This window comes from Vicugna pacos, chromosome 3, assembly GCF_048564905.1.
Source record: "Vicugna pacos chromosome 3, VicPac4, whole genome shotgun sequence".
Taxonomy (NCBI): Eukaryota; Metazoa; Chordata; class Mammalia; order Artiodactyla; family Camelidae; genus Vicugna; species Vicugna pacos.
The window spans coordinates 110,922,415-110,949,591 of record NC_132989.1 but is presented as its reverse complement, the minus strand read 5'-3'; the positions used below and the strand labels follow the sequence as shown (position 1 = coordinate 110,949,591).

The following is a 27,177-nucleotide window of genomic DNA, read 5'->3' as shown; positions in this document are numbered from 1 at the left end:
GATAATGACATATACAGTGAATTTAATTTGAACCCATAATTTACCATTGTCATTTCAAGAATCCTCCCTGAGATATTCACTTAGTGGTCAAAATGAAGATCAAAAAAATAGGGATTTAAGGTCAAAATCAGCAAGAGAGATCAAGAATTAAATGATTTTTAAATAAAAAGAAAAAGGTCATTGTATTCACTTAAGAAATTTTTATGATTCAGGAATTTGGGGCTAGTGGTGAGGACAGAAGTAAATTTGGGGGATGGAGGTGGAGGGTTGAGAAAAAATAGAAAAATATTTACTAAATAAATAAACTTACTGAATTATTTCACTGGGAAAAGTATTAGAACCAATACACTTTTTTAAAAATTAGAAACACATAATATACCAGTTTAACACTTATCCAACTTCAACTTATAAAGCATAACGTCAAAGAAAAAGCTAAATTGTACATATAAAAATTTGCTACCAGTTGGCATTAGTCAGGAAACAGTGACAGGACAAAGGGTGACACAGTTGAATAAACGAATAAAACTTAGAAATTCACTGGGTACTAGAAAAGTGAGTGGAGCTTCCAAATCTAATAGTAAGTAACTACTTTCAATTGATCCTGTCCTGATATAACAGTGTATTAAACTTTTTATGACATAGCAAATAAATTGATTTAACATAATCATTAAGATTGGCCTATCTGCAAAGCTCTCACTTTAATTTAATTTCAACAGTTAATTATTTCATAAATGTTCAACTCAAGCTTTGAGAAACAAAGTGCTTTGAAGTCATGAAAAGGTCTATGTTTGCCTCTAGACTCGTTCACCCCACCCCCACCCAAACTCCCAACCCCCACCCCTACCCCCACCCCTACCCCCACCCCACCCCTACCCCCACCCCTACCCCCACCCCACCCCCACCTCGGAATGCTTCAGTTGTGCTTTGCTTCCTGAAAACCATCATCTAATTGTTAATCCTTCTGCATTAGAAGAAATTAGATATATAAATTCTAATTACATTGTAAACGCTCTTACCCTTACACAACTTTTGAATATGTGTGACCTGATTTAAAATAAAACGTGTCAGCTTCTTTCTGTGGAAGGATCATTCCAACTGCATAGCCAGCAATAAACCTCCTTTTGCAATTGTCACTCAGAGACTTAACAGATCACACACACCCTCATCCAATCTAGTAAAGGGCTGCCTGGTCATTTTCAATCATTTGGAAGATATAAATAGCATGTGTTTAAATATGCCTTTTTATATATGAAAATTAACTTAAAAGTCACCTCCAGTATTAGAGAGGCTTCTAAATGAAAGAAAAATGTTCTGCTTTAAGCTCAGTTATTTCTGAGGGAAAAATATAATTGGAATACTGCCTCTTTTTGTAAGAAAAATAGTATATTTCAATCTTTCATGGAATCATAACCACAAAATCTTGCCTCCAAATCGCCCACCTCATTCTAATTATATTCAGTGGCCCTCTCAGATAATTTGAGGTTTTTCTTTTTATTTTCAACACCTGGGAATACTCAAGTAATAATGATCATATTTTCGATACCTTTCATTTGGCAGTGAGCACAAGCCACAGACTGCCCAAGCCATCTACTTGTAACATTTCATCTACTTCCCCCAGGATGCATATGTTAATATTTCCATTTTTATAAAAGAGGAGAATGAGGCTTAAGAAAGTTCAGAGACTTGTCCAGCTAATGTGTGGGAGATCCCTTCCTTGATGTGACAGCCGATAAGTCTTGTGCACTTTATTCCCTATCCTGCCTCCAGACTCTACCTTAGTACCCAAGACCGATATGCATGAACATGGTTAATCTTTCAGTTCCATGAGTATGCATTTAACCACTCGTTCTATGTTCACTGAGCACCTACTATATCCCAAGCTTGTTTCAGCAAAGTTTACTAGACAGAAATTCAACATCCCTGAACTGAATCGTCTGTTGTCGGGTATACCTCTAAGGAATTTAGAATTCTGCTTCAGTGGTTTACCTGTGGCTTCGGGGGCATCCCTCAGGAAATCCACAAAGTAAGTGTCAATTCCACAGTCCACCAAGAGTTTTTTCTCTGCACCAAACTCCTCCTCCACCAAGCTGACTAAAGTCCTCTCAAACCAGGTCACATCATCAGACACCGTGAAACGATCCGCTATCACACGTTTGCACTCATGCTTCCACAGCCGTAACAGTTCCTGTCAAAATCATTATTAAAACGTGTTATTAATCCCCATGATGCCAGAGTTGGGAATGCAAGTTAACGCTGTCGCAGAGTACTATCCTTCCTGTTCTAAGAGGCTACATTTTAAAAAGTTAAGGCTGACATTATTGGTTTCCTTTTAATGGGAACAACAGGTCTGGGGGCACATTAGAAAAGATCCTAGACTAACGGTTTTCATTCGGTATTTTATCACCAAAGGACATTTTTGGTTGCCAAAATGATCTAGGGGACATTACTCGCATTTGCACAAGGGATGAAGAGATATAAAACTTGTTTTGCACAGTCTTAGTAGACAATAATTTTTCCATGGAAATAACTGCCCTGTTAAATATAAACAAACAAAATTAAATGAAAAGTTAAGGTTAAAATATACTTCATTTCAAATTGGTCCCATGCAAGTATATTAAATAGAAAATATTCATTTTCAGTCTTTAAAACAAAAACATTCCTAGACAAAAATACTAAAATCATTCTGAACAACCTACAACCTAATATTCTATGTAAAAGTCTTATGTTTGTGATCAATTAGTCTGTTTGGATAAGACACCTACATTCATGTGTCCAGAGCATAACATAAAATGTAGCATATAAACAACTCTCATCATGCAACTGAGATAATTACAAATGTATATTTACTTAACACAATTTGAATGAATGTATGGGAAAAATCTGAACAAAGCAATCACCTAGTCTACATAATCCAGGGCCCAAAGCTAACTGGAAGTTGAGGGAATTAACTGCTTAATATATCTGTTCCTATAGCAAGAATAACGAATGTTTGTCTAAACTCCTTATTTGATGTGAAAAGACTGGTGGAAATTTCTTAACTTGGTAACATTTTGCAAGTTAGAAGGTTTTTAACCCACTATATTACTATTGATAAAATGTTATTGGGTTGCCAGGAAATAAAAGTTTAGTAAAATATTTTTAATGATTCAGTTAAGACAAAAGGTCACAGTAACACCAATTGCTGGAAATGTTTATGTTGATTTTTTTCAAAGCACCAAAAAACAGCTACTCAAAAAGTAATATTGGAGAACTACATTCCACAATTTAATTTCTCAATAACTTTGAGGGGGAAAAAAGTCAAATTATAATGTTCATGCTGCTAAAATGACCCCCAATTCTCTGTAAAAAGGAGAGTGAGTTTTCCCCAAAATGTCTTATCTTGGAGTCAGCCAGTGCAGTTACCTACTTTGTGAACATCTGTGGCAAAACTGGGTTGTTGCTTTTTTTAAAGTCAACACCTGATGTGCCTACAGACAGTCTGATGGATACCTCGGCTGTCTGTGTTTCTGTGGAGAAGTCTCCGAACACCTGCTTGCCTAACCAGCACCTCGGGTCCAGGAAAGTCTGCAAAGGAGGCTGATACTGCCATAGCCTGAGTACACAGGCTATACCTGGGCCAAAAAAAAAAGGTGTACTGTGTTTTTACGTATTACATGCATTACTGCAATTTACATACTAGAATTCCCTTCTAGTTCAAAGGGGATTCTTGTACTGCTGGGAACTGTTATAATCAAGTGTATGTACAAATGCTCCTTTTTCTGTCAAGTGAACATTCTACTCTTCTGCCTCTTTTCAGTTTTACCAATATTTGTCATTATTTTAGTGCATCTACTTATATGGAGAAGAAAGATCATGGACGATTAACAAAATTGTTTTATTCTTCAGTTTTGGAAACTTATTTATAATTACTTTTTAAAGTTAAAACGTCAAGTTTATGGTATGAAGTTTGTAAGATGAATAATATGAAGACTCTTAGATAATAAAATCAACAGAAATTCTTTCCATTATTTAGTATAAGAAAATTATCTTATGATGAGAAGATAAAATCAATTATTTCTTTTATTCCATTCATTAGAAAATAATACTATTTCCTTAAACATAAACCAAATCTATTGGAATTTTTTAAGAGAAATTTTCTGACGTACTTCTCCCTTACTGATGTCAGTGAAAAGCAGCAAAAAACAATCCAAGCAAAAATATCCCAAAATATGTTCATAATTCCACTAAATATGACATTACTAAGAATATCTATAGTTTGTAATAAGTAACAATGTTATTTGCTTTACTCTCTTATGTATCACTTACGTCTGGTTCCTTGATAACCTCTGAAGTAGTGTTCAGCATTCCCTGCCAGATCCTAGAAAGGTCTCGAAGGTTAAATACGTAATGGAATTTTGCAGGGGTAGGGAGCATTTTAATCTTAGTCATCTGCCACAATCGGCGTGTCAGAGGAACCAATTTCGTCACTGAATCTCTCACTTCTTCAGAGTAACCCCTTTGGGTACAGTAGTACCCTCTCCCAATCACACCTGAAAAAGGAAAAAAGCCATAACATTTTCACTGGCAGTTCAAATTCACTAAATTAAAATGAAAAACATGATAATGTAGAGTACAAATAAACTACACATTTTAATAGATAACCACATATTAAAGAAATTTCTATTATTAATGTTCTTTGAAGGTTTTTTAAACATCAAAAGTGGATATAGGTTCAAGTAAATTAGCATTCAAATACTGAAAAGTTGATTAAGAAGTTCTACTAAAAACTCTAGCTGAACTAATTAAATATTATTAAATGAGTAACAATGATGAATATATAAAATTGCCTTATAAAAAGATAAGAAAAAGGGAGGGTTTGTGAATCCTTTAAGATTTCTCCATTCTTTTGTTGCCTTTCCATGCATTATAAAATATTTTAGTTTACTTTATAGGTAAACTTTTCCAAGCAAAAAAAGAATAATTAAAAGTGGTAACAGTCCCTCTTTCTGGTCCATTTTACTTCTCCCAAGTTCAGACAATTCCCACGTCATTTGGTTTCCAAACCTTTGCCCACTGCTGTGATTGAAGGCAGATACTGTCATATGCCACTAGCCTGGGTGGCTAAGATGACATTCTAGTTGGCCAGAAAATAATTAGGCTAATCCTAATGAGTTTGTTCTCAGTCCCAGTTTCAGAAATGGTAAATTAATACCTAACACGAATGCATGAATAACTTTATACTCTTTTTCTGAAAAGAATGATTCCACGATCAGTTTCTAAACTCATTTTCATTACTCAGTTAAATAATTATGGTTATCTGTTGGGCTAGTGTTTCCTCAGTGAACTTATTTCTGAAATACTACATATGTAATCAATGAATAATTTATTACCAATCATATAAATTACTCTGAGGATCAGACTCTGACTAATTTCCATGCTGTGCAATATTATTTCTTTGGTCAAAATCATTATATGAGTTGGTTAAAGTATCAGCTACATAAACTTTTGGTATGGTATTATATCAATCCAGACCTCAAACATGTGTATCCATGAAGAAACTATCTCACCACGTCCAAGACCATTTGATGTTTAATCTTGCTGGCTTAAGAAGCTAGCAACAGTTACTTAAAGAAAAACATAGGGATAAAATATCTACCTACACACCCAGCTCAGTACATATATGCAATAAATCCTTAGATAAACAAAATACACTACTTGAGAATGATGGACGCAGTAGGCTAATTAATCACCCAGTGCTCCCCACTGTGTTGACCTCTGAGTGGATATTGTCTCACTGGAACCCAGGCTGGTGTTCTTCCCTCCCAGGCCCTATTGACATTCATTTTACCAAAGATCTTGTCCATGGAAGCATCAGAGGGCAATGTGCAATTAAATATAGAGAACTGCCTCTTGAGTCTTTGGGGTATATCATTGCGTCCACCCCCAGGATGGATCATGGCTGCTAAAAGCTGGATGTCCACAATGCTGGTGAACTCCCCAGGCTTCTCCAGGTTATAAAATCCATTCTGTTCCATCAGCTGTCGCACTATCTCATTAGTAACCTAAGAAAGACAAGTCTAAGAATTAAAATGTCATTTCTTTATATTCCGGAACCTAAATCTTTGAATGTTTTTAAGTAACAGACTTTATTGGAATTCAGGAATTTACACGTTGAAAAAGTAGAAAAATATTTACTCATCAAAAAGTAAATCAATGATGAATTAGACAAGTAACGTGCACAATAGGATCAGTATACCTGGTCTCCCCACTCGTTGATTACAGGCATATTCACATCATCAATAAAAACAGTCATCTTCTTTCCCGCTGGAGGGCCATATGTTGTACCCATGCGTTTATCCACATAGCTCTCTATTGTCCTCTGTTAAACAAAAAGCCAACAGGAGCATCTGTGAAAATATCCCCTAAGACTTGGCAATTATTTTAAAATCTAGGAACCTCTGAAATGACAAGGATTAGAAAAACCCCAAAATTCTCCCTTAATTCTGGAAAACAGGGCATGAGGTACCAAAATGTGCTTGGGTAACATTTATAATCTTCGACAATCTGGTTTGATTTAGGAGTAAATAAAATTCCAATCAACATGAATTTTGAATGAGATGAGACTCTTCTGTTTATTCCTACAGATTTAGTTTTGTCTTACTGTGCCCACGTTGATGACACTATAATCCCCAACCCCCCATTATTCAAAGGGCCCAGACCTGCTCTATTTCCTTAAATTCAGAGACAAAGCTAACCGGGCTACTGTCCAAGAAGCTTCTCAGGGCTGTGCTCTGAGCCCCACCACAACCTGCCCTAATCTGAAGGATGGTCTCTCTTCACTGAGAAGTCTGCCAACTGACTTCTGTAGCCTGACACGATCGGCTTTGGGACAGACGCAGTGACATTGAATCATTTCTCTTCCCCTTCACAAAATGGGGGACAATGCCTTCTCTTTTCTATGTTGAGCTTGGGTGGTACAGGAGGGTCCTACACTCTGCTCTATAAAAATATTCCTAGCAATGTGGAAAGGAGTTATTAGAACAGATAGAAGGGGTGCTGGCAGGGGTAAGGGGGACCTGGGGGAAGAACCCCAGACTACTGACTACAGTATTATTATTTCCATGGTAATACAATGTAGTTTGGAAATCAATCCATCATTCAAAATGTATGTACTGAGTAACCAGAGCTAGCACTGCAGGGAAAACAGTTTCACAATGCTCAGTCTTAAAAACCTCATTTCATTCCCACTATGACAGGAACCTACTGATTCATGATTTTTAAGTCATGTTGAAGATAATATATAAATATAAGAGAAAGTGGAGGTGTATTGAGATAAAAATGCATTCTCCTCCTATCCAAAAAATGTCTTCTTATTTCATGATGAAGAGCAAACCAGTTAAAATGACATTAATAATCCTTCAAGATACAATCACAAAATACGGCCAAGATAGAAACAAAAATACTATATATCTGTTCTTGGAAATCTTCGCAGTTTGGTCATTTCAAATTGTTAAGTTTCCATCATTTTAATGAATAATAGCAAGAGATGTAAAATTTTTTCACTATTTTTTAAATAGAAAGATACATAAATATATTACACTCCATTCAATTACAAAATAAATTTCCCATGACAACAGTACAATGGCAAAAGAAAAAAAAAGCCACATTCCCTTGACATAAAAGCAAACTGTTTAAAGTAATGCACTAAACTAAATCTAGCTCTGCTTCTCAATGAATTTAAATGGATAAAGCAATTAATAATCTTTTGACAACTCCCTATGGCAAACCAGAGCCTTTCAGGCATCCCCTTGTCTGTTAATGAGAACTTACAGGCACATGAAGATTTTATGTCTTGGGAAGCCTTCTGAGAACTAAAGCCGCAGATGGAACAGGTGAGATAATATGGAGTCACAGCCACATGCCTGCACTTTCTTCTCCTGCATTACAACCCTAATTTCTTTGAAGTATCAGGAAATTACTAGTGAGTGATATATATCATAAAAAAACCTAAGTTGAACAAAATTTTTTTTAAAAAAAGGAAGGAGAAAAATTAAATAGTTTGTGAACCTGGAAGTTGAGACTTCTTCCTGTTTCCAGAATTGCTGCCCATTAAATAGGTATTGAATGACCTGGGGAGTCTGACAAGAGCTCCTGAAGCCCTGAAACACAGTAACTTCATGCTCTACTCCATCTTAGATCTATTTCTCTGGGAATGGCTGGGAAAACTGTACAATTGGACTGGTATCTCCAACTGGACTTTCCCGTGTAGGTGATCTATAGCATTGCAAAGCCAACATATCCAAGCAGACGCCTCTCACTCTTCACAAAGTCTGCACCCACTGCTCAGCGCTCATCTCACAGATCAACACATCTACCTAACGGCCCCGCCCAAACATGTCCACATCCAACATCCATACGTTCTTTCTAGTATAATTTCAGTCTTGCTTTCTAATGCCTATCCTCCTCTCTGAACAATGCTGTGCCCTAGATCTAAATATGCCTAGTGTTATCTGTCTTTCTCATATGGATTAGGGTTACAATCTCTTAGATTGCCCTCCCTACCTCCAGTCAGCCCTGGAAATTTCTTTTTCTAAGAAGTCATATACACTGTCTCTACTGTGTGAGTGACAATTTTATCCAGATTCTTCTGTCTCCCCAGAGGAATCAGTCTAAAGAATTACCGTTCATCTTTGTAGTATTCTGCCACTCGCCTTCTCCCCGGTCTCCTTGATCTATGTTCCCAGCCCATCCATTGTTTCGGTGGAATAAATCATAGTCCAGTTAACACAACCAAATAGGTATAGTCACTCATTTGATTTATTGTCTGTCTCTCCCACTAGAATGCAAGGAAGGCAGGCCCCTTGTTTGTCTTGTTCATCACAGCCTCCTCAGTGTCTAGAAAGGTGTCTGGTACAATGTATTTATCAGCAAATATTTGATACATAGATCAAGAAAGACAAGAAACTTGGGAGTCATCTTTAATTTTTCTCTCTCTCTCTCCTATCCCACTCCTCCAACAAAATCCACTCAAAGAAAAACAAGTCCTGTCAGTTCTTCTTCTCAACCACAACTTGAATGCACCCTCGTACTGTTTTCATTCCCGCTTTTACTCTCCTGGACCAGCCCAGCCCCTCTCCTGAGGAATTACTGTAACCACCTCCTCTGACGTCTCTCTGAGGAAAGCCCTATCTCTTATCTGTGGCCAGAAGGAAATTTCTAAGTGGTGATGTGATCCTGCTCAGCATTCCAGTGGTTCCTTATCACTGATTTACAGGGAATATCATGATGGTCCCAGCCGAACTCTCCAGCCCTGATGAAAACAACCTATCGAGTAACAGCTGTGTGTCCTTGACACACGTGCCACCATGGGGACAACAGAGGGATGGACAGTATCTATTTCCTCATCTACAATTTCAATTTGGTCTGGCTCCAGATAAATGGGAGACACAGAAACCAATGCTCAGCTCCACCAGCCCTTGTTTAGCATGAAGAGCTGAAAATTATAGTGAGAAAGTTAATTACAGCAGTTTAGCTAATTGAAAGCTTTCTGAAACTAATGAGTCTAGCTTAATAGAAAGCTCTGATGCTTAGCAATCAAAACAGGCACTAAACAGAGTAGATGATCCTGTGATAACTCTGAACAGAAAAAGAAATAGTGAAATGCTGAAACCACCTTCTTACTGAAGGCTGAAGTTCAGTAGTTGTGAATTAGATCATGGAACCCTAAAGAATACAGGTGTTTATGTCTTGAACGCCTGCTTCATAATTCTTCTAATGATTATACTTCAATGCGGTGCTGCTTCTAGAAATTTATTATATGGTTTATGAATTTGTATATTAGTAAAATATTGTTTTCTAGATCGTGTGTGCACTTTCCCAAGAAATTAATAAATATTTCATGTTATAGAGACATAAAGCACAGATCTTTACCACCTGAGAGGGGTAATTATCACCAAGAGTTACTAGCAAAACTATGTGACAACTCCTTGCCTTATACTAAAGAATTTCGCTCACTTTTGTCCTGTTTCCTAGGAGGGAGCCTTTAAACCCTTGGAGTGTCCTGAATGATAAGAATGTCTTTGTTATTCATGGTGGACCTCTCAGACCACTTGTGACAGAAAGACCAACCATGTGATTAGAGGGTTAGAGCTTTAAATCATGGGGTATCAGCTGACTTCCTTGGCCGGGGGAGGGGAGGGTTGGAGATTGAGTTCAATCACATGGCTAATCAATCATGCCTGTGGAATGTCACTTCAATAAAAACTCTGAACACTGAGGCTCAGGTGAGCTTCCTGCTTGATGACATACACAGATGTGCCTAGAGAGTAATACATCCTGAGGACAAAGAAAGTTCACACTTGGGACACTCCCAAACCTTGCCCTATGCATCTCTTCTTTTGGCTGATCCCGATTCATATCTTTTATGTTAAAACCATAATCATAAGCATATCATTTTCCTGAATCCTGGAGTCATTCTAGTTAATTACAGAAGCTGACAGGGTCATAGGAACCCTTAAGTCTGCAGCCAGTTGTTCAGAAGTGCTGGTGGCCTGGGATCCCCTGAGCTTGTGGCTGGTTCTAATGTGAGGGAAGTCCTGTGGGAGGCTGAGCCCTTCACCCATGAAGTCTGCACTAACTCCAGGTAGTCACTATCAGAACTGCATTCCACCCCTAAAGATGTAATTCACTCTCAAGAAATGTGAATAGCTAGATAGCGACCCTACATAATGAAAAAAAAATCATACTTTAATGCTGATGAGGACAGTCTAGTAAAGGAAGAGGGCAATGATGTGTAGGAGGAAGAATAAAGGATTGCTAGAGCAATATCCTCAAGTAGGAAAAAGGGGATGAGATCTCGTGAACAAGTGAACAACTGGTTTGACAGAAGCAAAGATGCTTTATTTGGAACAAAAGCAGAGTGTACAGTGCAGGTGCTGGTAGGGAGGTAAACGGGATGTGGGATTTTAGAAATTCACTTCTGATTAGTTCAATATTCTCAGTGAAATAAAAGTTTATCCCTGAGAATAAGAACAGAGAAGCAAAGCGGAGAAGGGGGGAGAGAGGGAACGGGGGATGAACACTTCAGTGGCCTAACCAAATCAAGAACCTACTGAGGTTTACAAAGTGAGACAACATGACTGTGTTTTTTCTCCAGAGATATTCAGTTGCATGGCTGCAATCTTGGAAAGGCAGAGAGATTCTATTTATCTAGGGTTGTGACTTTGCTAAGCAAGTAAGGAGCTAGAGAGGGCAAGGGGAAAAAAAATCAAGCTTTAATTAAACACTTAAAAATCTTCATCAACAAGTAAGGTGATAATTATAACCTATAAGGAGAACTTCTCTTAAAGTAAACAAGAGTTCTTTAAATATAAAACAGTATCCAGGGAATGTGTATAACGTTAGTATCTTGCCAGTCCAGGATAACTTAGTGTGCTTGTTTCCCAAACACAAGAATACCACCGCTGAGTCACTGCGATTTGGGGCTGATAGTCCATCCAGACCTTCCCGACACCACACTGTGTAAATAATATTCATTCGATAGAAGGCTATCGAGTTTTGGAAATTCCATCTCTAACAGAGGAGCATAATGTTTTGACAGTCTTATTTAGAGACTTAACCAATAGTCATTTTATTCGCATTCTGCAGTCATCAATTACACTCAGTGATAAAAAGTCACGATTTAGCCTTGATCGCAAGAATTTTCATTGCTCTTTGATAGTTTCACCCCTAAAACTAAACAACAACAAAGCTAATCAAAAGCAAAGTCCTTTGGAGCTTGGATTCCCCTAAAAATTTCCCTTCCACTTTCAACTTATGAATGTACCTTTTCATAAATCTTTTTCATATGTATCCCTGAGTGTATCATCTCATACATTTCAATTTACAAGGTGTATCTTTTTATTCATGTCTTAATGTTCTAGTAAAGGTATCAGAGGTTATTTGATATCAAACCCTTGAAGCATGGACTGACATTTAGGATTTCCTATCTGGTTTCAAAAAGGTCTTAAATAATTTAGGAATGGGAGAAAAAGAACCAGTTAGCCTATGCAAGCCCAGTTCATTCTTGGCAGGTTCATTGACAAAAGCAATGTAAACTTGAGAGTTTTTCTCTGTTCCTCCTCAGTGATACCATAGAGTAAAATCTTTAACGGGCTAAGATTCTAAGATTTGCATTCCTTGCTGCAATTGATAATAGAAGTTATTACGGAATATTAAGTCAGGGAACAGGATAAACATGGCAATATAGGAACCAGAGATTGGAGAAAGAAGAGAAGCTAGGTTGCAAGAGAATTAGACTTGAAGCAAGACCAGCCGGGTGATGCTAACACCCTGTTGCGGAATCATGAGGAAGCGGATTATGTACAGATGGGTGGGGAGAATGAAGAAAAAGGAAGAGATGTGAAAGTATTTCCTTAGATACATTAGCAACCCCTGACTCAAGAGAGACCCACCAAAGATGACTCCAGTGTGTCTAACCTAAAGGCCAGAATAGTAGTAACACTCTCAGAAAAGCAGAGAGCGGGGAGAAGCAGTATGTTTAGGTGGGATAACAAATAATATTTCTTTTAATTCTGGATTTGGGGGGATAGTATGCTCAGTGGTAGAGCGTGTGCTTAGCATGCATGAGGTCTGGGTTCAATCCCCAGTAAATCCATTAAAAATAAATAAATAAATAAACCTAATCCTCTCTCCCCAAAATTAAAAAAAAATAATTTTGGATTTTTGGTGTTCACAGGCTTTTCTACATAGATATTCTAAACAGTATCAAGGTTTTGAACATCTTATTTAAGCTTTTTATTTCTCCATAAGATTATATGTTATAATCTAACAAAGGAGAGATTCTATTGCAATTGAATGATAGAGATAAAGAAGACATTACACAGGGGACTTAGCACAGCTGTGAAAGGTCAGGTGCAGTTCGATGGGCACAGTACAACTGTCAGGAGATTCAAGCCTCTGACGTCTATCACAAGCCTGGGCTTGATCAGCAACACCAGGGAGCCAGTACCTGAAACATGAGCGGGGTGGTTGCAGAAGAAAAGTTCAGACTCTTGATCATGTGGTTTTCAGGATCATATTTTGACATAAATCCTTTGATCATGACTGTTTTGGCTGTTCCTTGTTCACCAATTAACAGCACAGCCTAAAACAAGAGTCGAGAAAGAAATACAGAAAATACAATAAAATAATTGTCATGGGCTGAACGGCATCCCCACAAAATTCATACGTGGAAGCCCTAACCCCTCCCTCAGAATGTGACTGTGTTTGGAAACAGGGTCTTTCAAGGGACGATTAAGTTAAAATGAGGCTGTAACTGTGGGCCACTGTTCAATCTAACTGGCCTCTTTACAAGAAGAGGAAACTCTGATACAGAGAAACCGCAGGGATGTAAGCTCAGAGATAAAACCATAGGAGGACGCAGTGAGAAAACAGCCCCCCACAAGCCAAGGAGTGAGAGAGAGAGAAGGCTCTGAAAAAACTAAACCACCCACACCTTAATCTTGAACTTCAGGCCTCCAGAACTGTGCAGAAAGAAATGTTCATTGCTTAAGCCATCAAATCTGTGGTGTCTTGTTATGGCAGCCCAGGCAAAATAAGACAAGGATCAAAAGAGAAGGATTTCTCTTTAGAAAAATAAGTCAAAATTCACTTTCTCTCAATATATGAGAAACAATTACTTAATTATGAATTAGAGCTATGCAACTCTAATATTGTTACTGAGGACTAATAAAGGAAGTTCTACTAATCTGGGTAATAGTTTTATTTATTCTGAACAGCAACATAAAACAGTCTAAAACAAACGCAAGATGCTTCATGTTTTCAAGTGATGTTTTTAAATATGTTATTTTTAATGAAAGTGAAAGAGCCGTACCTTGCCCTGTTTAGCGATGGTTTTAATTAGGAAGTCAGTTCTCACGTTGTCAACATTTGGCACCAAGATGGAGCCATATTCTGGGGTGGAATGAGGTGGAAACACATACTCCTCAGTACGTGTGTTCCAGTGCATCCATTTACCTGAGGTGAACAGACACCATTTACATCTTCATATCCCAATGAATAATTCCTATAATTAATTGTAAGACCAAAAATAAAAGATCCCAGGCTGCCATATATATAAATATTGCATATATATGTACTTCATATATGTGTATATGTGTGTTTTATACACGTGTATGCACATATAAATAAACTTAAAGTGTATACACAGAGATACAGGTGTACAGATACACACACCCATTTCGTAAAAACATACTTCACATTTCGTAATTGTTTTTCTCTTTTTCTTCTTTTCTTTTCCACACTTTGTAATTGTTATATAAGTTGCTGATTATATCAAATGAATAGCTGAAATGGATCTGATTTGGGGATTTTTAAAATTTCTTTGTAATTCATTAAAAGTTCAGTACGCAATATTTTAACAAGAAAATGTGCATTTGGAACATAACTGAAATAAATATTTGAAAAAGAAACAAGTGACTCTCTATCATACACATATGAAAATTTCCATTTTAATTTTACAGCCAGGAGTTTTAACTATCATTTAGAAAAAAAAAAAATATATATATATACACATATACATACACACACACACACACACATATATAGTGTCTGTGCAAATATTAGCCACTTGGAAAAAAATGTCCGCGCATGTGATGGGCAGATGGACGCTCACCATCGGACGCGACGTAATAGTCAAACACGGTGTCGTCCGGCTCCCCTAGAGGCGGCAGGTCCAAGGCGCCCGCCTCCCGGGAGCGCAGCCAGAGCTCCAGGCGGCGCCGGCCGTCCAGTTCCAGCACCGCCCCGACGCTCCACATCAGGGCGAAGACGTACAGCCTCCCCAGGTGCTCTGCTGTGACCGCACCCTGCTCCTGAGCGCGAGAGAAACGTTTTGTTTTTAATTGCTTCATCCTCAAACCAAAACTTTGCTTTGAGGTTTTAATGAAAACAGTGAAGACCTAAAAGAGACAACAGTTCCCCACACACACAAAAAAAAAAAAGGAGGGAAGGATGAATAAAGCTGGAAAACAAACGCAGAACTGATCTCTGGGAATACCACACTGGTTTCCAAAATAAATTTGGAATGGTTTTTAGATGATTGCAAAAACCTGCCACAAAATTACAAATTCATGGTTTGTGTGTGAGAAAAAGAAAGGAAGGAAGATGAAAAGACACAAAATATGTAGGGTCCATGTTTGAAAACTTCTCTCCTTCCCCATGGTTCTAAGAATGGATTTCAAATATTGCAGACCCTGCCCAGAGTGGCTCAACTAAAAGGAGAGAAATTTCTAGAAAGCTGAGAGATTTACCTTGGGAGGGATCAGGCCTTGAAGCATGCTGATGCTCTGCGTGATCACAAAGGCCTCAAGCATCTCCATCCGGTGTTCTAAGCTCTGAACACTGAAGCGATACAGGTCCAGAAACGACTGGGTGTACAGCTGACGAAGAATTTCGGCTTCTTGAGGCAAGCGTTTCTTAAGAAAACCCTGTTAGTTTATAGATGAGTGTGTTGATTAAATTTATTAGCACCCCAGAATAATGGCCATTGTTGGACAAAAGTTTTTAAAATATCAACTAACAGTAATAATATCTAATGATTAACTTGTGCTTCTGATGTACTAGGTCTTGATATAAATTCTTTCCTGTATTACCTCACTTAAGGCTCAGAACAACTCTGTGAAGGAGGAATTATTATGCTTTTACAGATGAGGAAATGGAGGCCCAAGGAATGTAAGTAACGTCCCCTGGATCCCATAGCTGGTAGGTGGCAAGGTCAGAATTCAAACCCAGATTCCTACTCCAGCGTCTCTACATTCAGCTATTACAAATACACTACACGTGAGCTCAGGTCTGGAAGCCAAGACGGAGGACAAGGTCTTCAGCTTTTGATTCAAATATACTAGAGAAAATGAGGAGGATTGAACATGGAAATAATTCAGAAAAAGGAAAAAGAATAAAAGATGAACAAAGGAAATCTATCCTCAGATTTTTCAACATGGGAAACAAAGCTTTATCCCAAGTTATTTCCTTTTATCTCTTCTAATTTAACTAATAACCAATGCAGAAAACATAACAAAGAATACACAGGAAAATGGAGAATTTAGTCATTTGGGAAAGCCAATATTAGGAAACTGCATGAACTCTAAATATTTGTTAGCTAGAAGTGTAAAAGTATTTTTTAAAAGCCTCTGTGAATTATTTGGGGAAAATCACAAATACATTGGCGTTTGCTCTATCTGGGGTTACTAAGCCTGAATCCATTGTGGTACTTTAAAAAACAATTTTTTAAAAACAGTAACTCTTGCACCTCCCTCCCCAGAGGTTCTAATTTGATAGGATTGAGGTGTGACACAATCATCTGTATTTTAAAGCACTGTCATTGGTGATTATTTTTGCAAAGCCAGGGCTGAGAAATCTTGCTCTGTTTTCTCTTTAGTGGGTGGATAATGTAATTGTGAAATCTGAAATCTTCAGAAGCATTTTTAGTGACACGTCCAACTGTACATCAGTATCATTTTGCTTTATAATCCCCTCCTTCACATCTTCATGTACTTGATTTAAACTATGAATTCTTAAGTTCTCAATCAAAATACCTTCAAAAAACTTATATAAATGAGAATATTTATTTGATCAACAATGTCAAAAAAGATTTTACAGGTAGCTTATCTAATAAGGATTCTGCCTTACCTTATAGTATTTACTTAGTAAAATATCTAAGTATGCAAGGCATTTAATTATAATCTTATTCTAATCAATATATTCTAGCATATATTGATGGTAATAAATAATATACTTTATCATGAATCGAACAGATATTACCTGAAATACTATTTCCAGGTGCAAACTTAACACTAACATTATGACTATTACAACTATTGAATCTCATAAAAATTCTTTCTATGCAATTTTAATAAATTGTCTCCTTCGAATTAATATTCTAAGACAGTTGCTTCCAAATTTTATGTGAATGAGTGCCTTTTTAAAAAATGTCACGAATCCTCAAAGTGAATACAATTAGATTTTCCTTATTCAGTCATAGTCTGGTGGGATTATTGATTCACTGAAGCCCTGCAATTACCTCCAGCCCACAGGGTGGACATCACAGGTCTAAAATGATTAGAACTGCAGAACCCTGAGCACTCAAGAAACCTGTAAGGGACAACCTGGGCTGAATGTCCCAGAGCATTCAAGGATCGTCCACAAACATTAGCACTAAAATGCAATTAGCTAGTACGGCTGCAGAAAAATCAGCACACACTCTAAAAGAACGCTAAAGGATCTGTTTTCCCCTTTAATTATACAAAAAAAAAGAAGAAGAAGATTGCAATCATACCTCAAGAATAGGACTCCAGTCGAGGACAGAAGAACTCATGAAAACCATTCCATTTCTTGAGACAGTAGCGGGCGAAGCATTGTCGATGTTATGAGGTTCGAAAACAATCTTGCAGTTTGGAGCCATGGGAATCCGATCGCCGTTGGCAAGGGTTAGAGTTTTGTTATCATCCAAAACGGAATTCAGATTTTCAATCCAGATGGCGTCTACTGGACCATCGAGAACTATCCAGATGTGCTCCCCTAGAACATCCCGCCAAAGGCAGGAGGGAAAGCACGCACATACATATGTGCATATATACAGAATCACTGTGCCTAAAGAGGTACAATCGTCTGATGTAACTTTCATTCATTTTTGAATAAAGCTTTCATCTAAATGATTAGCCTATTTTGTCACAGAGGACTCTTCCGGGTCTTAATGGAGCAGTTGTTTAAAGCCCATAATCAAAGCAAAAAGTCATTTGTTCATTGAACAGATACCCATTGAGCACCTTCTCTGTGTCAGCATTGTTCCAGGGACATCGTGATAAAAAAGACAACATTCTGTCTTCACAGAGCTTCCATCCTAAGGAAAAGCTGATAATCAAACCAATACGCACGAAATAGATGTGATAAGAAGAATTAAGCAGGATAAGAGGATGGGGCATTTTAGATAAGGTGGTCAATGGAATATTTCTGGAGGAGAATGAAGTGATGTAAATAAAGATCTAGAGAGAACATTTTTCAGGCAATGGGAATAGTAGTTGCAGGTACAAGCTTACAAAATCCTAATTATGCTCTTTAAACTAGCAGTTTAAGTAAAATGATGATTTGATCACCAAAGTCCCTGTGAAAGAAAAGGCACATGTTGCCTTTTTTAAAAGGTTTAAAAAAAAAAACTCTCTGAGTTCCTATTCTTTGATGTAACATTTGGTTACTGGATCTGTGTTTATATAGTATTACTAGACCAAATCAGAAACAAAATTCTATTAAATTTCAGTAAAACAACAGCCATTTCTAATATGAGCACACTTTAGGAACGAGGTGCCTTCATGTCTCTCTTGACAATTGGTGTTGGGTTGATGAGCCACGTTCCCTACAAGAGAATGCCAGTGGAGCCACCTCAAATGGTTTTCAATAGAACACTGCGACCCAAAGCATGGACTCGTGAAGTGAGCCCACATGTCCTGTCCTTCTCCTGCAGTTCCCCCCTGCCCCGTCCCTGCAGCTGCATTCACTGTGCCTTCCACCCACTCACTGAGGAGCAAGAGAATTAACAAGAGGAGAGTTGATATCCCCTCTCCCATCTGAGCTTACCTCCTGGGACCACTGGGCTCAATTTACAGAGCCCATAAGTGAGAGAATATTCAGAGTGAACCACTAGCCCTTAATGAGTTTGTTTGAACAACAACCAAACATCAGTGTACATCTAAAGAGAATAATTTGTCAGGCTTCATCTTTGATGTACACAGTTTTCTTCCCAAAGAAGCCCACTTCCTCCTGTGATACAGTTGCTCTACTAATTTTAAATAGCCACCAAGGCTTTTATTTAGAAGTACATGTCAAAAATAATACTTGCAATTCATTTCTACCTTTTTTAGCCCTCAACGTCTTCCTCCAAAGAGTAGAAAATATCCCATCGGTCCAATCATTCGTCGCCACGTCAAGCCGACCAAACATCTGCGGGGCTGTAATCGCTTTGGGATTCATTCTCATTTCCCGGTGTGGTTTTCCACAATCTGTACCAAGTAAATCCAAATTTTAAACAACTCAGATGCAGAATGAACCATCGTTAGGCAGCATTGCACCAATCGGCAGTGTACTGTCAGCAGGTGTTCAAAGTGTGAGAAATGCAAAATTAATCATTCAAAATGTATGTCTTACTGCATGCCAAGTTATAATAATTAGCCTCATTATATCTTATTGACTAAAGCACTTTTTTATCTTCTGGAAAAGAAAACTGTATGTTACATAAGGGGGAGAAAAAAGATACAATGCTGGAATTGATGAAGAGATTAATACAATCTAGAAGTTCTTCAAAATATCACAGCTCAAAAAATCTTTTGGTTTATGGTATATTAAATTAAATCTTATATTTGAGCTATCACTTAGAAATATCACTATCACTTAGATTTGCTGAGATATGTTCTTGGCCATTTGGAAAAAAAAAATCAGCTAAACTAATGTTAACAGGAATCAAGGATTTTTCTTTGGTGGCCAGTCTCAAAAAAAGGCATTCAAATCTTTCAATCCCTAAAACTACTCTTAAATAAGACAGATTCTGTATGTAGGGGACTGTGGTTAATAAGCAGAAAATCAAAGAATAAGGCTTAAGGTATAAACTTAAAAAAAAACAGATGCTAGAATATTACATACTGTGTGAAAGATGGACAAACACAGGCACACAGACATAAATGTGCACATTGGAAATGAAAACCCATTTAGAAAATTAGATTTAAAAAGAAAGAAAAAGAAAATTAGATCTTAGTTCTCTTTTTTCAAAATCACAAGAAGAATCAGGGCAATTATTTGCAATATTTTAAGATGCTAAAGTTCAGCTTAATCACAGTTCAGCTTTTTCAGTAAACGACATCCATAAGACTGGGAACACATTTTTTCAAATCTAATCACACTCTACAAAAGGCCAGAAAACGTTTCAAATGTATGACAGCATCATAGGTGAAAACTGGACTTGGTCTGTTGCCCATACAAGAGAAATCATCAAAAATTATTTCATTACAGTTATAGGTAGATTGTATCATTTTCATTTAAAATACCGTAACATTTTTATAAGAGCTTGATAAGAAAAAAATGCTTGACTTTTAAATTGTTGGTTAAACTAATTCCTCTTAATTCTTTTCCTAGGCACTGCTTGACTGTCCTGATCACTCTGTCTTCATGGACTCTGTCCTAAAGCAACCGCCCTTTTCTTGCTGTCACCTCCTTACGGAGGTCCCTAGACAGCCTCTCCTGTCCTGCAGTCTCTTCTCTACATGGCCACCAGGTGCTCCTCTACACACAGGGCTAGTCACATCACTCCCCAGCTCTCTGGCTTCCAATCACCTACAGAATAAAATCTAGATATTTAGCATGACCTACAAAGCCTCTATGCCATGCCATCCACACTTAACTTGAATCCTCCCTGAAAGCAAAGCCTCAAACAAAGACATGGGTACTGGGAATTTGGATTCAGGGGGAAAAAAGAGTGAGAAAGGAAAGGAGAGAAAACCCATAAAGGGCTCCTTGGTGAGCTGGTCACAGATGGAGTGTCCCATAAAAGACAGGAGGAGATGGGACATTTGCTCTTCCCCCCACTGGTTGAGGGAATGGCTGCCTCGGGAGCACTAATTTCCATCCAGCCCCTTCTTCCAGTTTCCTAGCTTCAAGGAAAGTCACAGGGCTGAAAAACTGGGAGACAGCACTGGCGTTTGGGGGAGAAACTGTCCAAAAGCTACATCTGTAGCAGGGAAGGGCAAGAGGGATGTGGCACTGGGCACCAAGGGCATCTGCTACAGCCCCTCATCTCCCTCACCCCACGCACACACACACGACATTTCCTCCACGCCAAAGCACTTCTCCAGGTGTATCGTGCTCTCGCCAGTCCCCTCCTACCTGCTCTGCCTCTTCGTTCTGCTAAGAATGCCTTTTATCCATCTGCTACTCAACCTTCAAACCTCAGGTGAAGTAGAACCCACTCTGTAAGCCTTTCTAGGATTCCTTGGAAAGGTTTCAGATCTCCTTTGCCTCTGCCCACAGGAGAACGGTCCAAATCGTCCTCCCGTCCAGTCTTCCATGCTGAGTTACAGTTACCTGCGTCACTCCACCGCACTGTAAACTCCTTGAAGACGTGGCCATTTTTTTTATGCCTGTTTTTTCAATTCTAGTACAAAACTCAAAGTACAAAACATCAAAGATATTTGATGAGCAAATACACGATGAATAAAGGAACAAGTAACATACATGGGTCTAGTAGAAGTCCAACCTTCTCAATCTTTTGGACAATTAAAGTTTTCAGGAAGAAGCAATGGATTCTTTAACATAACAAATGTTTACCCTACATACTAAAGCCAAGAACAGGCTAATAAACAGAAAGTAGTCTAATAACTAGTTCATCTTTGCAAAGAACTTCTCCGAAACCAGAGACACCATACTGACTACACAATTCAATCATAGTACACATAGTGTTTCGTATTTCCTACTCATTTTGTTCAAGTCATTGTACCACGTGCATCTGTAGTTTACTGTTGACAGGAGGCAGCTTCATAACAACAATAAAAGTATTATTAAGCATAACTTGAGAGGGAGAATATGTCATTTTAACGTTACATAAAAAATCCCAAAACAGAATCTTAACGCCACATGTGAAACCACGTGGTAAGTCCTGCGGGTGTGACCTTTCAGTTTGGGTGGAGGTCTGTGCCAGCTGAAAGCACCTATCTCAGTGTGAAGACCCCTGGCAGATTCCTGATGTACAGAATTTACTTCCTCCTAACTGAGGAAACTCAGAGTAAATCCAATGAGTGCAGGTCAGTAGAGCAAATACACACCATCGCCACCAACCACCAACTTAGTATCAGTGCACTGGGGCTCCACCAGCTGACTGGAAACCCAGCCAGGCAGCTTCTCCCTTTGGGACAATGTAGGATGCACTCCAACAGCCAAAGTTCTGGGAAATTTTGGAACTTAACTGCCACAGCTAAGGGCTATCAATACGTTTAGGAAGAAAGTCATTGATGTCTAATCAGAACCAGAGAATATAGGAATAATCATAAACGTGGCAACATCCATGAACCCTAGATGACCTCGAGTTAGGGACTTGGGTGTAAGGCTTAGGGACATCTGGAAATTAAATGCATTATTTCACTCCATAAGAAAAATATCTGATTCTGGGTGGAAAATTAGTTTATAATTAGGAAGATTTTTCAATACATAGAATTTAAGAGTTGAGATTGGAATTATTTATTGAGAGGTAGCATCTTGTATCAAGTTATTATTGGGAAATGGTATGGTACACTGGGAAAAGTCTGGGTTTCTCATTAATGGGCCCTGACCTTAACTTTGACTCTCATTACTTACCATCTTTTTGACCTTGAGCATTTCCAAAATCGAGCCTTGACTTTTTTGTACAAAATGGGGTTAATAATAGCCACATCTCACAATCATTTTGAAAGCCATGTAAAACATATAGCACAGTGCATAAAATCACTTTTAAAAATGTTTTTTCTGTAGCATTATTCAGAAAGCCAAGATATGGAAGCAACCTACGTGTCTGTCAAGGAATAAATGAACAGACGATGTGGTATACATATACAATGGAATAGTATGCAACCATGAGAAATGACATTTGTAAAAACATGGATGGACCTTGAGGGCATTATGCTGAGTGAAATAAGTCAGACAAAGACAGACATTGTATAACATCACTTACATGTGGAATCTAAAAGAGTCAGACTCAGAGAAGCAGATTGTAGAATGGCGGTTACCAAAGACTGGGGGGTGAGGGAAATGGGAAGCCACTGGACAAAGGGTACAAACTTCCAGTTATAAGATTAACAAGTTTGGAGATCTAATGTACAGCATGGTGATTATAGCTAATAATATCGTATCATATACTTGAACATTTCCAAGAGAGTAGATCTTAAATGTTCTCATCACAAAAGAGAAATGGTTATTATGTGATGCAATGGAGGTGGTAGCTAATGCCAGGGTGATAATAATTTTGCAACATATAAATGAATCAAATCAACATATTGTACACTTTAAACTTTAACATGTTATGTGTCAAAATTATACCTCAATAAAGCTGAAGAAAAATTGTTTTTCCCCTCTGGTCCATTAATTTAATATGTTATCTCTAAAACATACTCAACGTTCAATAAAGCAGCATTCCCTCCTATAAAAATATATTAACATATCTACCTTAGTGTCCTCCTTGGAGCATTCACACGTGTCACAACTATTTAAACGTGTTGCCCAGAGTCATGCAGCGTGGCAGCCCCCTTACCTGTCATGGCTTTCATCAAGGTGTGGATGCACGTGGTTTTCCCTGCTCCACTGGGTCCCAGGGTCATCATTCCATGCCGCACTCTCTGTGTTTCAAACAGTTGGATGACCTTCAGTTTCCAAGGAGGGTGGTTGATTAAACCAGCCTCTTCAACCTGAAAATGTAACAAAATCCCCACATTGGGCCATATGAACAGCTATCAGGACTCATCATTGTGCTCAGAATAAGTACAGACATGCAGTGAGGTTAGAGGTGTGAGGAATTACCGTTAACGCATATGAAGTTTCAGTTTGGGAAGATGAAAAAAATTCTGCAGATGAACAGTGGTGACATTTGCACAATAGTGCATGTACTTAATGCCACTGAACTGTATGCTTAAAAATACTTTAAATGATAAATTTTGTGGTATGTATTTTACCACAATTAAAATAGTGCATAACAAGTACCTATACATAGACAAAAAGCAAGCTAACATAATCAAAATGATAGCCCAGAAAATTAACAAGAAACACCTACGTTTGTCTTTGGGAATTGAATACATTCATATTAACATGTTATTGAATGTACATATTAGGAGCAACTTAAGAATTTAAAATGCATTTTAAATTGTTAATTTAAAAGATGATATTTAATTTAACAAGGTAATTTCAAGCATACCAAATTGACTGACTGTCTTTAGACATCTATCAAACACATGTATGGAAGTTCTTTTTTTTGGGTGGGGGTGTAATTTGGTTTATTTATTTATTTTATTTAAGTATTAATTTTTTTAAGGGGAATACACAAGATTGAACCCAGGACCTCATGCATGCTAAGCACACAGTCTACTACTGAGCTATACCCTCCACCCTTCAAATACATGCATGGAAGCTACTCCACCAAGCACTATTCTACGTGTAATATTCTATGAGATTAGCACTATTGATATATTCATTTTACAGAGAAGAAAACTGAGGCACAAAGAGGCTATGCAATTTACCCACGATTATTAGTTATAAAGTTATAGAGCAGAGATTTGAGCCCAGAAAATCCAGCCTTATGGTCCATGCTTTTAACCATCAGCTATGCTTAAATCCAGTATAAACAATGCTTTTATTTTTACTTAAGTAATTTTGGGACAGTAACCATGTGTCAATTTATGCTATGTATTTGCTCTTCAGATTTTTCATATGCTACAAATCACTAACGTAAGTCACCCCATTAACTACTCTACATTTAGCTTTTGTAGGCAATGCTACAGTTAATTTGGCCAAATGATGAAGAAGCCATTTGCAAATGAGTTATCACTTTTACATGATTAGGAGATTAAGATTTTTATACACTGATTTTTAAAGGGAAAATATCCACTACATGATACCATATTTGATTTTTATTACAAATCTCTTTAAAGAATTGAAATGTATTTTATAAATATGAGCTAATCAGCCATTTCTATAAAACTTTTTTTTCTCCCAAGCTCTTTTCCATAGGAAAGGAAATTGAGGCATGAGGTTTTTCATGACTCATTTCCATTCCTAGGAAGACTATAAAAATTTGAAGCTGCACCAAGTATCATGGGAAATCCAGACACCTTACGAGACACTTGACATGATGGATCCCCAGGGCCCAAGGAAGAAATCACAAGTGGTCCTGAGCCTGGGGAGAAAGAGTGACAGCGGAGGAGCCACATGAGATCATTGCCAAAGACATTCAGAGGCAGGAGTCCCGAGATCAAAGCAACGTGGTGAACACCAGGGCCACAGAGAGAACCAAGCCACACACGGGCAACGCAGCCGGCCAAGACCCACCAGCACCTCTTGACCCATCACATTCCATTTGGGAATCCAGCGTGGAATGTTCACCATCAGTAACCACGGGCCACTAGCACATGGCTAGCTGGACACATGATTGTTCAACAGTAGGAGACCCCTGGAAGAAGACCTCTATCATTCACGATGTGCAATGACTTCTCCCAAAGCAGTCATCCCATCCGCCGGTGTTGTTCTTGGAGGCCGTAGATTTAGGCCACACCGGCTCCATTAGGTTCCCATGAAATTCAGATGAAATGGACACAGTACTCGACGTCCCGTGAAATACATTACCTGTCTACTAATTGCCGTTTCCAGTTCAGGGTAACCTGCCTTGTCCAGAAGAATATTTGGGAAGAGATCTTCAATCAGACTCAAAAATAAGGGTTCATCCTCATCAATCTAAAAAAGAAAATAAAGGCAAATCATTCCAACTATTTTGGCACAACGTCAGATCAACTGAAAATGCCCAATTCAGCCGAGATTACTGTATCACAGCCAGTAATTAATAAAATATCACTGGCTCTGAAGTTGAAAATATTTTCATCATGTTGCTCATAAATCAAAAATTAGTTTTAAAAAGGAGGAAGGGAAGGAGGAAGAAGATGGGGGGGGAGGGAGTGGAATAGAAGGAAAGAAAATACTGCCTACCTGAGATATTTTACATCAAATAACCAGTTTGGGGAGTTATTATATAACCTAGAATTTCTCATTTAAATTAGAATTTTAACTTAAAGAATTTTTCAAATGAGATATAGTGGCAAACTTATGAGTTAGAACTTGGTTCCTATTTTTATACTGAAATAAAAATATATCATCCTGTCACCCCATACATAGATCCACTGATACTGGACAATTGATTGTCAGTCTCTACCGTGAAGTCAGAGTGTGAAATGATTACACACTTGTCAAATTTACATATAATTTCCTGCCAAGATCTCCTTTGAAGAAGGCGAGATTTTTGCTCTAAAACACAAAAATGATTCAAGGTATTTGGAAACGTAACATGGCGATTTTTGAAAATCCGTTTCAATTCTATCAGAATAGGCATATGATACGCTAAATGTGAGTCACCACAAAAAGTACTTCTGAAAAAAGGATTAATTTAAACTTGTGCTCTCCGGCGCTTTATCTGATAATTAAGAATTTAAGCGAGCATTTTAAATAAATATTTCTAAATCTCTTTTGCACTCAGTTAGTTAAACTGATATTTAAGTGGGCGGAACACTTCCATCTGTGACTCTTACCAGTTTAGAAAGATTCATGTCTCGTAGTACACGCATGACAATTGTGGATTCTGTATCCTTGGGGCTGGCTCTTTTTGCTGCTCCCAGTGTTCGCAGAACTGACAGAATGTTACGCAGACCAAAGTCATAATGTACCTGAAGAATAAGTGGAACACTGGGGTTTATTTTCTAATATTAACTTACCCATGAAAACGGTACAGATTTGGCAGAAAACCCATTTGCAATGATGAATAAATCCTGACTTTACTTTAGAAAACTTGTACAGTGGGTGGAGCAATAAACATTTTTATCAGTAGATTTTTTTGAGCAAATGGAGAATACCCAAGAGTCCGCTCCTGAACCATCATTAATTTAAGTCCTGAGATCAGAACTAATAGACAGAGTTTGACAGGGAGGAAGGAACAAATTTCCTCTTGGAGTATCCATGTCCCCCTGAGCCTCTTCTTAATCAATCACCCATAGGAAAATACCCTCATATCTTGAAAGCTAAAACTCCAAACAGTATTAAGCCCTGACCTCACTCATGACCATCATATAAGGTTAAAAGGCAGGGGAATTGGGGAGAGAGAAAAGTAGCTACATTCCACGATCACCCAGGGTCAGGGGAGAATAAGGACAAATCAGAACGTCAAACCTACCCCTAGCTTTGTTATTCCCTTGATATATATTTATAAAAGCTCAATCATGCCCAATTTCAGCACATATAAAGTGAATAATTAAAAACCAATTATCCAACCACTACAGGAAACAGTATCCCTGGAAATTCCTCAAAAATTTTAAAATAGAGCTGCCATATGACCCAGCCCTCCCACTTCAGGGGGTATATCCAAAAGCACCGAAAGCAGAG

At 38.0% G+C, this 27,177-nt stretch overlaps 1 protein-coding gene across 1 annotated transcript in view; it reads right to left on the bottom strand.

The window, feature by feature from the left end:
* DNAH5 (dynein axonemal heavy chain 5) overlaps positions 1-27,177 on the bottom strand; it is a 234,944-nt gene that overhangs the window by 80,284 nt on the left and 127,483 nt on the right. The window contains exons 39-51 of the mRNA XM_072958846.1: positions 26,331-26,465; positions 25,378-25,485; positions 23,297-23,450; positions 18,885-19,031; positions 17,315-17,556; positions 15,291-15,467; positions 14,654-14,852; positions 13,853-13,995; positions 12,989-13,123; positions 6,236-6,358; positions 5,828-6,041; positions 4,306-4,529; positions 1,987-2,185 (exon numbers count right to left, since the gene is read on the bottom strand). Coding sequence (XP_072814947.1) covers positions 1,987-2,185; positions 4,306-4,529; positions 5,828-6,041; positions 6,236-6,358; positions 12,989-13,123; positions 13,853-13,995; positions 14,654-14,852; positions 15,291-15,467; positions 17,315-17,556; positions 18,885-19,031; positions 23,297-23,450; positions 25,378-25,485; positions 26,331-26,465 — 2,200 coding nt within the window. The remainder of the gene's footprint in view (positions 1-1,986; positions 2,186-4,305; positions 4,530-5,827; positions 6,042-6,235; positions 6,359-12,988; positions 13,124-13,852; positions 13,996-14,653; positions 14,853-15,290; positions 15,468-17,314; positions 17,557-18,884; positions 19,032-23,296; positions 23,451-25,377; positions 25,486-26,330; positions 26,466-27,177) is intronic.